The following is a 14,697-nucleotide window of genomic DNA, read 5'->3' as shown; positions in this document are numbered from 1 at the left end:
TTATTTTTTCCACCCATACCTCTTCCCCATTTTACTGCCATTAAATTCTGAGTTGGTAGTGCTTACAGGCTCTTTAAACTGGAATTCAGGGAGTATTCTTTTACTTATTTAGGTAATTATTTAAAAATTTTTGAATATCCTGAAACAACAGAGGAAACCTATCCTTGCACAAGACCATATAATCAACACAGTATAAATTCAACTCACAAATCTTGACATTACCTCAATTAGACTTGAATTTCTGGGTACCATCTTTCATTAGTCTATTTAATCAGTAAATATTTACCAAGTCCTTACCATGTGCCAGGCACTGTTCTAGGCACTGTATAGTATAATGGTGAAGACAGCCCCAAGTTCAAATACCAGTTCAGACTGCGTGTTTTTGAGAACGTTACATAACCTCACTTATTCTCAGTTTATTCTCCTGTAAAATAGTGATAACAGTCCCTGTCCCACAGGGTTGAGCTGTGGTGAGGATGAAGTAAGATTACTCAAAGTACTTAGAATAGTGCCTGTAACTGGTATGGTGCTAAAGAAAAGGCAGCTATGTATTTCATTTCTTATGAGGCATTTGGGAAAATGATGACTCTGCTGATTAGCAGAGTTTACCAGAATTAAGTCCTATGATACAAAAATAAAAGTATGCCATCTTGGTAATGTGATCATTTCTAAAAGGCGAAAATATTTGTGGTTGGCCTTTGTGAACTAATAATAGTGAAAATATGAATAACAGCCACCATTTATAGAGCATTTACTATGTGACAGGCACAATTCTAAGGGCTTTAGAAGTTTTCTAACCCTCTAATTATGGTGACATCATCAACATGGATGCTATCAACCCCAGCTGCATTTTGCAAAAGTGTGTCATGGTATGGGCAGAGGTTTACTGGTTTTTAGATCTAATGCCCTACCTTGAGCATTTTCTCATCAAAAATTGGAGTCATGGCATAAGGCATGATGTAGTTCTGAAGAGATTTAGAAGATAGCATGATTTTGCCTTCCATTAGTTGTTTTGCCAGTTTCTTCAAGGCTCTTGCTCTCCTGTGGATCTATGAGTTATATAAAATATGAATTAGTTACAGAAGAATCTCTCCTACAACTAGCTCCACTTTAGTATCAAGTTCCTTTTCTATGAAAGGATTAAAGGAGTGAAATACAGTCCATGTGTTACATGAGCAAACACCTGTGCCTTGCTTTGCTTCCAGAGACATAATCCATAGCATTTGTTTAACAATAGATCCGAAAGCATTTAAACTTCCTAGCAAATGGCAGAGAAAAGTGACAGTATTATTGTGCTTTGGGATGACACAAAGGAAATCAGACTCCAGGAAATGATCATCTCTTATGCAAATTCGACTCCTACATCACGAAGATCAAGAAATGAGAAACTCAAAACTTCTTGGAAAATTAAAATATATCTTTTTAAATAAGACAGAACTGTTTGAAATGTTTGTTTATAGGTAAGAAAAAAATAGCAGAATTGTCTTCTACCTGAATGTGCTTCATATTCTCAAAGAAGTCCATTTCTGGATCGTGGCAATCAGTAAGCTGTACCAAGTCTTTAAATTCTGGTTGATCTGGGAAGGTCTGAATTAAACAGGAAAGCAGTGTGGTATAATCCTGTTGAATACTCTGCAAACACCAAGTTGAGAAAAAATTTTGTTTTTATTTTAAAAAGAATGTGCTTCCTAGGTAATATGAAGAAACACAAAAAAAGACACTGAAATTTGTTTAAAAGCAAAACATTCCCCTGGGGACAGCCTTGGCCTGATGGTTAAGTTAGGTACGCTCTGCTTTTGTGGCCTGGGTTCACTTCACAGGTGCAGACCCACACCACTTGGCAGCAGCCATACTATGGCAGTGACCTACATACAAAATAGAGAAAGACTGGCACAGATGTTAGCTCAGGCGAATCCTTCTCAAGCGAAAAGAGGAAGATTGGCAACAGACACCAGCTCAGGGAGAATCTTCCTCAGAGAAAAAAAAAAGCAAAGCAGAACATTCCCACTGTAAAAACAAATAAGCTAAATAAAATCAGAAGTGACTGCTCTTCTTTCCACTCTGACTTGCCTGTTAAAAGTTTGGTGAATATTTACACAATCAAGCATTTTAATTAAATGTACTAAACCTTACTGTTTTTCTACACAACAGAAGCAGATGTTAAGGAAAAACAAAAACAAAACCCAAAACCACAGATAGCAGTACTTAAAAGAAAAAGTTACAACTGCAAATCCTCATACCTCTGTCTGGCTCTTCAATCCTTTCCTCAGTTTCTCCAGGAGTGAACGATGAATGACTTCTCTGTAGTCTTTCTCTGTGACATTCAAGGCAGCCAGCTTTTTGATGATACTCATCAAGCACATGCTGGCGTTATCACTCAAAGACATGTCTCCTAACTGCGAACAGGGAAAAAACCCAAATTATTCTGTGTAATAACTATAATATGGAATATTATTTCCCAATGAAAGAGTTTACAAAATGTACCACCGCTCTGTCTAAAAACGTCTAAGAAATGTCCCACGAGAACTTCCTAAGGAAGAACCAAATGTAGGCTTGTGAGGAACGTAGCAAATGACTTGGAAAAATCACGCTTACTGAGAAGAGCCACTCAACTTCAGTAAATACTGTGAAATAGACTTTTCATTAGTTTTGCTTCTCAAAGCAAAGAGAATAAAAGGTTCCCCAAAGCCAGTTTTCAGTATTCAATACCAGGTGATCACTGAAAATGACAGAGTCGGCTGGTATAATTCTGGTCACTTGCACTATAGCTCCTGGTTTGAGGAATGTAGGTATTGAGTGTAGAGAAAGTATTCCCAACTCAGCCAACCAGGCAGAGACTCAGTTCCCTGCGTTACAATTTGACGTGGTATATGAAGAAAGAGCCCCCAACAGGGAGATTACTTTTCCATATGTTACATAATCCTTAATGTCAGATGACTAACCATAAAATGCCACAGAGATTATTGATGCCACTACACGGTTAACTGTTAATCAAGGGTTTCATTTTCCTCATTTTTGGGTTTTAATTCAGTTCAGTAACATATTACTTAATACAGTCCAAACCCCTTTTATTTCCACTCTATCAATAAAAGAGAGCAAACTGTCAAATAATATAGTTACATAACTGAAAAACTGAGATATAATTGATGTACCATAAAATTCACCCTTTGAAAGTGTACAATTCAATGGTTTTGGTATATTCATAAGGGTGTGCGATCACCATGCTAAATTCAGAAGATTTTCATCACCCCCAAAAGAAAGCCTATGCCAATGAGAAGTCACTCCTCATTTGTCCCTCCCTCCGTAGCCCTTGGTAACCACTAATTTACTTTCTATCTCTATGGATTTCCCTTTCTAATACACAGCTTTTTGACTATTCAGAGTACTTCCACATATATTATTTTATTCAAGATATTTGTCTTTCAAATCATGAGACTAAAATATGGTCTTTGCCAAACAAAATACTGTGCAACTAAAAGAAATTTTATACTAAAAACCCTTGTTCTCCTCAAAACACAAATTAAGAAATCAGGTCATAGAGCTGTATTATCAAAACAACAACAAAAAAATTCCTAAATTTTTGCTTATAAAAACCTACCTCCAGATTATAGAAACAATTATGCATAACTGGAATTAGGTAGTTAACATCCACGGTTTGCATCTCTTTAACGTAAGAGGTGATGGTCTGGAACATCGAGAAGCGAACGTCAAAGTTGATATCATCAAGATGTCTTTGATCAAAGGCGTTAAGCTACAAGAAACGCCAATGAAACCACGTAAATGAGGGTATGCAAATCTTAAATAAACAAAAACGATAATATTTTTGAAGCAAAAGAGAAATAAGATTTTCCTTCTTACCTTGACAACATCAGTAATATACTTTAGTCCACTCTCAAAATCGGAAAGAGTCTAAAAGGAATGAAAACAGTATATTATTAGTGAATAAAGCCTTAACTTTCCTGCCCTCCTCCCTTCAACTCCCTGCCCGTAATCAAATTTATATAGAAACACCACACTGACACCAAGAAAGCTGCTAATATGCTTTACATATCATAGTTGTCTTTTTACAAAAGGGGTGATTTGGGGTAAAAATGAGCATTACAGACCTGGAACACTGTACAAAGCAATTGTCTTGACAACTTGTTCTTAACAACAGAGAAGAGTTTTGCTAGAGGTCTGAGGAAGTTTGTAGGCTCTAGACAGTGTTTTAACAGGTTTTGTACTGTCACCAGAATATCAACCTCTGTATCCTTAAGAAAAATTAAGAGAAATCACATTTCAGTAATTTATAAAACTGATCAACTTGGCTTTAATATATTACAGTACATTAGACAAATAGTTATGATCAAGAAGTAGTGATTGGAAAAGTTATTTCCATAGTCTTTTAAAAGTTCTTAGCATTTTAACTTAACATAAAACCCACAATAACGTCCATTAACAGTTTTTTCTTTTAATTCTAATAGAAAATACGCATAGCTTTGAAACATAATTTTTTCTATTTTCTAGCCAAAAAACAGCCAAGAAAAATAAGCTTGCTGAAGAAAAATACACACTTCTGGTTGTCTGCAGATCTGTGGTCTTCTAAACTGAATTACAATGTGGTAAGAGATGTTCAGTACACCTCCTAAGGCCTTATCAATAAGTGTGAGCCATGGGAAGACACTTTTAATCAAGACTGAGCTATGGTTTGGAAATCATATCAGAAGCTCTTAGCTGTGTCTGAATATTTAAATAGTCTGACTTTTCATTCAGTTTTGCCACTATGATCCATATTTAAGATTATACAATGCACTTCTTGGGTTCCAGATTTGTTATTGATTAAAGTCAATCAGGAAAAAAAAAATCCTGAAATGGATTAGAAGCCAAACAAACAAAAACAAAGGGGCTACTATTTTTATTGTTAGAGGATAGATTTTTACTGTTTTGGTAGATGATGACGTCTCCCCCTTCTTGCCTGCCCCCATCCCTATTTCTGTCCCAATTCGTCTCCTTCATTTTCAGTTTTATATTTCTACATAAAATCTTTACTCAAATACTTTGGGACAAATACCTCACAGAATCTAACCAAGAAAATTATTGTTCACAAATAAACCTACTAATAAAGTGCCACTTCAAAGACAAAGTAAATGTCCTTTGAATTTATACCTGAGCAATATTGCCACGGTGCAGGAAAGGAAGGAGAAGTGTAATGAGTAGAGAACTTTGATCTTTGTCTTTCATAAACTTGCTGATCCTAGAGGAGGAAAAAAACTGATATGTAAGGAAGATATACAAGTTAAGAGTATTCCTCTAAGAAGTTAAACTTTTGTAGAAAAACATCAGTGACAAAGGACAAAGGTGGCTTTTAAGTATGTGTGCGTGTATAAAAAGTTTAACTCAGTTATTTAGCAGTGCTCACTCTTATTTCTCTCCAGCTTTAGGCTCATGGCTACTATTCTATTTCTTTTGTAACATCTGATGTGTAGCTGGGTTATAGTCAACTCCAATGCTATAATCTAGCAATTAGTAATTTATTATTTTGCAGAAATAACATTTTTAAGGGTAAAGACTTTATGTACACTATTTCAATTTAACTCCCACAATAGCCCTACAATGGAGGAATAAATAGCCCCATTTTGCTCAGAGAAAATTGAGACTCAGAGAAGTTGATGTCACACAGCTAGGAAGTGGTAGGTCTTTCAAACCCTGGTCTTTCTGGTGCCTAATCTCTCATCATCTTTTCATTACCACACAGCCTGTGATAAAATTTAACGAGTGTATTTAGTGTGGTTTCTCATTCTGCACAACTTAGAAATACAATAGTATATATAAAATATTTTTTAAAAGTTCCTGGAAGATTCTAATATGTCACTTTTTGTTGTTGTTTCTGAAAGTAACAGAAAAAATAAGCTTTCAACAACTAAGTCCTGTAACAATTTAGAGTTTCACATAGAATGTTTTTTTTGGTGAGGAAGAGTGGCCCCGAGCTAACAGCCATTGCCAATCTTCCTCTTCTTGCTTGAGGAAGATTGTCCCTGAGCTAACACCTCTGCCAATCTTCCTCTATTTTGTATGTGGGATGCCTCCACACCATGGCTTGATGAGTGGTGTATAGGTCCATGCCCAGGATCCAAACCTGCAAACCCTGGCCCACCGAAGCAGAGAGTATGAACTTATCCACTATGCCACCAGGCCAGCCCCAGACAATCATTTTTTTGCTAAGGTTTACCAACCTTGCACATTATAGAAATCACAATTACATACTGCTAGGTCTACTGCCAAAGAGAATCTTTAAAAACCCTTGCAAGATTTTCTTGACTCTTAAAAACAAACAAAAACAACCTGTTCTTTTAAGTTAATTATTTTTATCACTTAAACTAAAAAAAATCTGCACTATGTAATCTCACGTAATTCAAAGTTTTAACTGAACAAAATATGCAAAGGCTCATAAACAAGCAAATCTATCAGTTTACTTTAGAAGTTTGCAAAGTCCATTCTCTTTAATAATTAAATGAAGGCAGAGGCCATAGGTTTCTAACGAATACTCCAGCAGAGAAACAATTCTACACTAACTTAAAAAGGGAGGGCGTTTCAAATACTGAAAACCCGCTACCATTTTAAAACAACAGAAAACCTAACGTAGTTTAAAAAAGGACATCAAAACCACGATGGCATTGTTAGCTTTGAAGGACCAATATATCACTTACTTTGAAAGAATGCCAAGTTCCTTACTGACTTGTGCCCTATTCTTTTGCTTTTTCACCTTTTCTGCACTTATTGTGGTTTTGCTCAGATACTGGAGAATTGCAGGTACATGAGGTAGAATTAATCGTCCTCCTGTCGTGATAGACTCTGAAATAAATAGGGATAAATGTTTTGATTTTAATTAACTACTCTCTTAAAGTATAATTGTACAATATCTTTATAATGACAGACAAGGAAAGCACTCAATTACCATGAAAATTAAATTTCAACTCTAAAGATTAAATAACTTTCTTCTTAGTCAAAACAGCTACATCATTAGCTAAATTAAAAATTTATATACCAGAGCCCTGAGGTTTTATTTAAACCATTTTTGTTAACAGTAAAAGAACTGTTAGGATAATATGGTAGGAAGAATTCAGAAGACACGACAGTGGGAACCATTTGATAATTTCCCGGAGGACGGCTGAACTTTCTGGAGAGTAAATAATCTGAATTTCTACCACTGCAGAGAAAATTCAGTTTATATAAATTGGTATTAATTCCTAGAGAAAAGAAATTCTTTTAATTGCATAAGTTACTATGAGTCAAATTCTACTTTCTTTTTCCTTTCTGAGGGAACAAATGCCACCTCAGAAGTCTAAGCATCATTTGCTTTGTATAGCATACATACCATCTGTACTTTCTGTGTACACACATCCAGTTACTGGCAAGCTCAAAACTGTTTCTGTGGGCTCAAAATCTGGAAGGTTAAGAAGGTCATCGGCTATATCCATCACAACACTGGCTGTGGCTTCAGAGAGATTCTTTGCTGAGAGAATTGCAAAAACATTGGTCAGGATATCACATTCTGGGTGCCCAGGTTTCTGTTTAGCCAGGAAAGGGAAATATCTGCAAGAAAAAAACATTGAAATAGTCATCACATTTCTCAATATGTTTATTTCTAAAAACATGTTCCAGATGAATTTTTATACTGAGTTTAACAAATATATATGTATATGTGTATGAACGTTAATAAGATTACTCAGAAGGGAAATTACTTTAAAATCTAAAATTTGATGGATAATAATTCTAGGCACCTTACAAACAGCTATTGAGCTAATAAGTGATAGAGCTGAGATTTGAAACAGTCTAACTCCAAAGACTAAGCCCTTTCTAAAAGAAATGTATTGAAGACAGGCTGTTTTTCATGTATAAGCCTTCTAGAATGTGAATGTTTACACACTCACATAAAAACCAATGTACTACAACATGGGAATTAAGAGTACAGACCAAAGAAACATTTGCTGTATCAGGATATGCAACGTTCAGAGATTGGGATCATCTCTCAGGGGAGGTAAATGAACCCATCCCCAGTAAGAAAGCCTCACACAAATGATATGAGCACGCCCCTGAGGGCCCCTGAGCACCCCCCCAGGGGAAACACACGGACAAGGGTAGAGAGCACAAAGGTTTTCCAGCCAAGGGCAAACCAGCAGGTATTTTACAGTCAGAGATGCAATCCTAACAGTTAGTAGGAAGGTCAAACTGAAAAAATTCAGATAGTTTGGCTTTACCAATTCATCATCACTGGAAAAAGGGTTCAAGCACTTTAACATACTCAGTACTGACAAACTGATAGGAAAGTTGTAAGAGCTTATGTTCATACATCTTTGTCCAACAGATATTGGGCACAGTATGCACAGGCAGCAAGCAGGATACTTGATATATTATCATCTCTATTATCAACGAGGTTGGTACTCTTACTCTTTATTTTACAGGTGGCAAAACTGAGGCTCAAAGAGGCCAACTTTGCCAAAGGACACACTGTGGTGCTAGGATTTGAAGTCAGGTTTGTGTGCCTTCAGAGACTGTACTCTTAACCAGTATGCTGTATGTTGTAAAATTTTTCAAGCAGAAAAAGTGAGGGCACTGCTTTCAACTGCTGGCAAGGTCCTGGTAAGAGCCCATTCAAATCCAATGCAACTTCTAAGTGACCAAACTGTGTTTCTTGAACAGCAATATAACTTGATGCCACACTGGGCATGCTCCATGCTTAAGTATATGGCTCAATCAAACATTTCAATGACTTGTTCAACATGCAATGAATAACAACTAACCATGGATAAAGAGGGGTAACCCTCTGTGGAGGAAGATACAATAAATGCAAAATGGTCTTTGCCCTCAAGGAGCTTTAGGCAGGTAAGCTATGAAGAGGGATGAGTGCAATAAAGGCAGGATGTGATCACAGGGCCTTCCAGGAGTGGAGAGAACACAGAGGAGGAAGATACTGAGCCACACAGAGGTTATGGTGGTCAGAACCAGAGCCGATATTAAGCAAGTGGCCAGGGACAGTCCCAGTTTATGGTGGTTGTTTTGGCTTACTTATTTATAGTATCTCTTTCAACCCTCAGGAAAGTTTCAGCTTGGACAATAGACTATATGGTCACTCTAGTTAGTAAGCAAGTTTTTGTTGTCTTGAGTTCACCTAATTTCTGAGCAATTTAACCTTAGTTATAATCTTAAAGATATTGGCTATAGTTCAGATCTACCTGCATTTATCCAAATCCGAAGTAAAACGCTAGATTTCTCTGTAGATGAAAACCTGTTTAAATGTCTGATTGACATTACGTAAACCGTAAACATACTTCAAAATAAAAATTTATTTTTTTATTGGAGAGTAACATTCCCATCAAGTGGTTCCAAAATTTTCATTCATTAATTCTTTCACACACAACTACAAAATGCACAGCTGTTGCTATGGAGATTTCAAGGGAAGTTAACCCTTCTGAAGATTTCCTTCAGGTTAAGTGTTAAATAGAAAAGAAAATAAAGCTCTGCTGCCTACCTCTTCTATTGCTATGTGACTTCTATTTTTCTCCAACCAAAAATGAAAGAGGAACTGCAGAAGAGAACGAAGTGGCATCCAATGATGTGGATCTATACCTAGAGTAAGGACCCAACTAACACAAAACTGAGCCACTACTGTAAAGTCTTCTTGGATGAAAGTCCTTCATGGCTTATTTGCATAAAAATTACACAACTATAAAACATTTCTCAAATACGCCTAAAGTGCTGCTTATAAATGTCCAGTGATAAAACGAGATATGTAACTGCTTTCTCAAATTGGGAAATAAATGAAAAGAACCCTTCCTCCCAGTAAAAATAAAACAAGCTTTGCTGTGGAAGAATGTCAAGGTCTTTGGTTTGTTTTTGAAGACTATTTAAGGACATGGGAAAATGTTCATGACATAATGGTACGTGAAAAAAACAAAACCAAAAGCTGTTTATACAGCATGCTCCCAATTTTGTAAAAACCAATGCCAAGATTTTAATATTACTGAATCAACAGTAAAATGTTTTCTTTTAGTGTCTCTCTCATTCTTCAAAACAGATCAGGGCAAACTTAAGTTTGTTTCCATCACTGAGATAAACAACATAGGTAAAGTTTCCACACTCCTCAGTAAATATGCATTTGGTCTGTAACACAGTATCTCTGAACCATCGGTAGATGAAGGTCCTATTAACAGTTCATAACGTCCTCAAAAGGATATTGATTTATGACTATGAGAGCTGTATGCATATTTAGATGGAGTTTTACAAAGAATATAAGATGTCTAAAAAATCTAAAAAGTCTATGAAATTTTTCTGATTTTAAGTGGGAACTGGGAAAAAGACAGCATGCCACTTGCAATTAGTTTTTATTTTCAAGCAAGCATGCAAAAAATCATATTTATGTCCTGATATTACTATCTGGTGTGTTTCACAGTCTGTTTTCCCCTTTGCCAGGCCAAATCAAACTGCTGACAGAATTATTACACATTCGAAGAACATCCCTGTCAATTCCAAAACTTCTAATTTTTAAGTTTTAATGAAGGAGTAAAACACAAAAATGTGTACGTTTTGATATAACATACACGCTACAATTCTTACTTACATTAAACTGCAAAATGTTATTTTATCTACTTTTTCTTTTTTCTAATTATAAATAATTCAAACACTTCAAAGATGTATCGCAAAGAGTCTCCCTTCCCGCCCTGGCCCACCCAAACCTCCACATGCTATGGTAACATTAACAGTTTCTCAGGTATCTTTCTAGATATTTTCTATTTACACACACGCACAGCATTTCTCCTGCATCACACTATACATATTTTAGTTTAGCAACCTGTATTTTTCTTTAAATTGTCTATTTTTAAGTTCAGCTGCCTTACTCTCTTTATTTGGACCTATAGTAGTTCACTATAGGGAAACATCATAAATGATATTATTAGTTGTCTTGACTAGTTTTGACTAGATTTGTCTAAAACACTTTTTAAAAAAAGGGAAACAGAAAGGTTATACCTTGCATTTCTGCTCCAGATGCTAATTAGTTTCAGCAGAGGAGTAGGAGAATACTGGCTCTCAGACCCAAGCCTGCTGATCTGGGACACAAAACAAAAACAGAATACAGCATAAAATCCTATACAGACTTGTAGGAAAAAAACAACTAAAAGCAGAATAAGCATAGAAACCACACAAGAGGGTAAAAGAGCCAAAGGACAGAGATGAACATTTTAAAGGACAGCTGAGGAAAAAATAAGGGAATCCAAAATAACATCTACTGAGGAAAAACTGCAAAGATGGCGCATGGAAGTGCTAGACACTTGAAAGGAACAAGGCACTTTAGGTTGCAGTTCGCCAGAAGTGACAGAGCTCAAGCAGTAAGAAATTTTTCCTAAAATGAAGTCTCTCCTACAGTCTTCCTAGCTATAACTATACCAGTTATCATCAAGTGATTACAACCAGAGAAATCAAACAAGGAAATATGTAACAAAAATACCTGTGTATTTCCCTCATGCTTGTCAAAATCCAGAGGCACATCATGTGAGGTGCTACAAAAGTTATGTTACATTTGCTTAAGAGACACAATCACAGTCAAATTAGCCTTAGGTATAAATGCCATGGCACTGCAGAAACTAGCTCTTGAGCTTTAGGTGGTAGTGGAGGCAAAGAGAAGTGTTCTAAAACTGCTAGAAATAAAGGCTTGATGTAGAAGAAAAGACTAAGATGGATATTCAACAAAGGAAGCAGCAGCAGGTATCTGGGCCAAATAAAGAAATCCAGGTTTACCTGGGGCCAAACTGCACCATGAAACACAGCGTCAATTTCTTCTGTTCTGAACTGATAGGACTCCCAATCCAAAAAGACATCAGTGACCATTTTGATTCCAAGACGTCTTAAATTTTTCAGTGGGTTAATAAACCTCAGCTGTATCTGTAAAACAAAGATCTCCTATTGAAAAAAATATATCATTTTTACCCTTGACTCCTCAGGGAGGCACTCTGGCTCAGATGGCTAAGAATCAAACTGGAAATCCTGTTATTAAGTCTGTTGGCTTTGGCCCTGATTCACGTGGAAATGTCCAACTGAGGAAGTCATAATGCTTTTCTCATTGAACAAGATGGGGAAAGCAGAGAGACAAAAAATCAGATGGTGAGATGTGTTCCATTATCACTGCCCAGTAAAACCACACTAGAATGTCCTTATGGGGAAAAAAATCACAACCAGGACAGCTGTTTTGTGTTCTACATTGTGTTACTTTTTTATTCAAGTCATTGTCTCGAATAAAAGCCTGATTTCTTCCTATGAACAGAACACATTCTAAACAAAACTTCTTTTTTTGCCATCAGGATACCTTAGATTAGAAAAAAAATATAGAAAACCTTCATTTCAAACGAAAGTCACTTTCCTTTTTTGTTGTCATACTTGTATCATTTTTTGCCTTTTCTAAAACTAGTTTTCAATTATTCTTGTTATAATTAGTCTAGGGGATTAGTTAAAGAACTTACAGTCTCTCCCTACAGTGGAATACTTCATGCAGTAAAAGAGAATGAAGCAACTGAATTAAGGCATTAGAAGATGTCAAAATACACAGTTCAAAGAAAAATACAATTTGGAAACAAACAAGATTTGTCTATTGAGAGGCACAGAGGCTGGAGTGGGTGGATGTCTGAATTAACAGCAAACTTCTTTTATAAGAGATACTGCTACTTCTACTGGCATCTCCTTCTCTACGAGTTATAAAATCACAAACACGCAGCCACTTTGTTCAGATTCAGAGTAGAACAATTTAGTGACCTCCCACCAACGGGTCCAATGGCATGACAGCCATAGTCCTGACCTCAACTTAAAATTTTTGTTGCTGTTATTACTGTTGAGTCAATCTGAATCTTAGCAACGCTGTATACAGCAGAGGGGAACCCTGTTCAGTCTTTTTGCGCCATCATCTCACCTTCTGATGCCACATCAGACAATGCTCTGCTGAAACCTGTCCACCGTTGGTGACCCTGCTGGTATTTGAAATACTAGTGGCATAGCTTTCAGCAACACACAGCAGCCACAGTATGACAACCAACAGACAGGTGGTGTGGCTCCCTTACTAGGAAACCAACCCGGGCCATGGTGGTGAGAGTGCTGGATCTTAACCACTAGACCACCAACCTAAAATCTTACTGAACAGAATTTATTAAATTATGTGGGAGACTGAAAATGCAGAAGATACCTGGTAAGGGGGGATTATAAATTTGAGAAGAGATTTCTCCCAAGCACAGAATGTTATAAAAACCAAACAAATGGGGGAAGACTCAAACCCTAAATGCTTTTCCACTTGATTAATATATTGTGAGCTCTTGAGACATAAGTGGCAACTTTTTTTACATATGACCTTAATTACCTACATCAAAATCTAAAAACTACTCTGAAATTTATAAAGACAACACAAATGCTCTAATACAATGAATATCAAGTCACATGGCCAAGATATTGTGAAGAAAACTAATAGGGAAGTTATTTGTCACAAAAACCTGATACTCTGATCAACAGAAGTATTTGAATCTGAAACAGCACATTTTAAATTCAAGTGAATAGGAACAAGGATACTGTTAATTTGCTGTGCAAGTCTGAGGAATCATATTTCACATACCCATCAAGTTTCTAGCATCTACTTTTCGTAGGATCTACATGTTCTATTCACCTCCCTAACTACAGGGCCAGCTGCCCAGTTTACTCAGTAACTTTGGGAATAACCTGGAGAAAAACTCTGAAAGTAGGCATTTGTAGAGTTTAGTTGCTACAGGAATAGTCAATATGACTGAGTTTATATACATTCACAAGTTACTATGCTGTTGATATGTACGAAAAAAGTAAAATCAACCAAAACAACCCTCACTATATACTTTTCAGTGTCAGTCAATGTCTTGGAGGATCTGAAAGATACAAAAAAGTAAATGTATAATTTAGCTCAAACACACAAATGTAGAACTTTAACTCACTTAAGCAATATTACTGTGCAATAATTCAGTACAGCATTTCAAAGAATTCTTTGGACTCATTCAAGAATCAAAAAAAAAAAAAAAAAAAAAAGGAAAGCCCCTATCTGTCAGGAACCTTGGGTACTTCACTAACTAATGAACTGTGAAATTGCATAAATGGTCCTTTGAGTTACTGATTGTTGATTCGGGAGTAAGGATGCGTTACTGAATAACTTCTAAGTTAACCAAAGTCAGAGGACTTACACAGGGTTTATAAAACCTCTAACTTTTCATGATTTAATATATCCATGTATAGATAAAGTTACTATCACTTGCCATGAAGCAAAAGTGAAAATTCTCACATAATTCTCCCTATGGGCCTGAAACTCACGTACCACAGACAAAAAATTGTTCAAGACTTCTTTTCAGCTTCCACTTTTGGCCCCCCACAGCCTCTTTTCCACAAAGCAAAGTGACGTTTTTAAAACATCAAACAGACCTTATCACTCCCCTGCTTCAAACCTCTCAGAGGTTTCCCAGAACCCTTAGAAGTAAACCCAGCTCCTCCTCATAGCCCACGAGGCCCTACCTACCTCTTCACCTCATCTTATATGATTCCTCGCACTCCTTGTGTGCTAGCCATCTCAGCCTTCTGCCTGTTCTTAGAACACGCCAAGACTGTTCCACCTCAGGAACTTTGCGCTACTAGGCATTTTCTCCGCCTGAAATATTCTTCCCATGAGTG

General features: G+C 36.5%; 1 protein-coding gene across 2 annotated transcripts in view; it reads right to left on the bottom strand.

Annotated features, from left to right (window-relative positions):
* Positions 1 to 14,697, bottom strand: part of UTP20 (UTP20 small subunit processome component) — a 92,031-nt gene that overhangs the window by 30,628 nt on the left and 46,706 nt on the right. For both annotated transcript variants that reach the window (XM_070507142.1, XM_014835013.3), the window contains exons 28-38: positions 11,773 to 11,916; positions 11,005 to 11,084; positions 7,355 to 7,572; positions 6,687 to 6,831; positions 5,146 to 5,233; positions 4,107 to 4,250; positions 3,859 to 3,909; positions 3,599 to 3,751; positions 2,241 to 2,396; positions 1,492 to 1,632; positions 912 to 1,049 (exon numbers count right to left, since the gene is read on the bottom strand). In XM_070507142.1, the coding sequence (XP_070363243.1) occupies positions 912 to 1,049; positions 1,492 to 1,632; positions 2,241 to 2,396; positions 3,599 to 3,751; positions 3,859 to 3,909; positions 4,107 to 4,250; positions 5,146 to 5,233; positions 6,687 to 6,831; positions 7,355 to 7,572; positions 11,005 to 11,084; positions 11,773 to 11,916 (1,458 nt within the window). The remainder of the gene's footprint in view (positions 1 to 911; positions 1,050 to 1,491; positions 1,633 to 2,240; positions 2,397 to 3,598; positions 3,752 to 3,858; positions 3,910 to 4,106; positions 4,251 to 5,145; positions 5,234 to 6,686; positions 6,832 to 7,354; positions 7,573 to 11,004; positions 11,085 to 11,772; positions 11,917 to 14,697) is intronic.

The sequence above is a fragment of the Equus asinus genome, chromosome 4 (assembly GCF_041296235.1).
Source record: "Equus asinus isolate D_3611 breed Donkey chromosome 4, EquAss-T2T_v2, whole genome shotgun sequence".
Classification (NCBI taxonomy): domain Eukaryota; kingdom Metazoa; phylum Chordata; class Mammalia; order Perissodactyla; family Equidae; genus Equus; species Equus asinus.
Note: the sequence above shows the minus strand (reverse complement) of the source record. Positions and strands in the feature narration are given on the sequence as shown.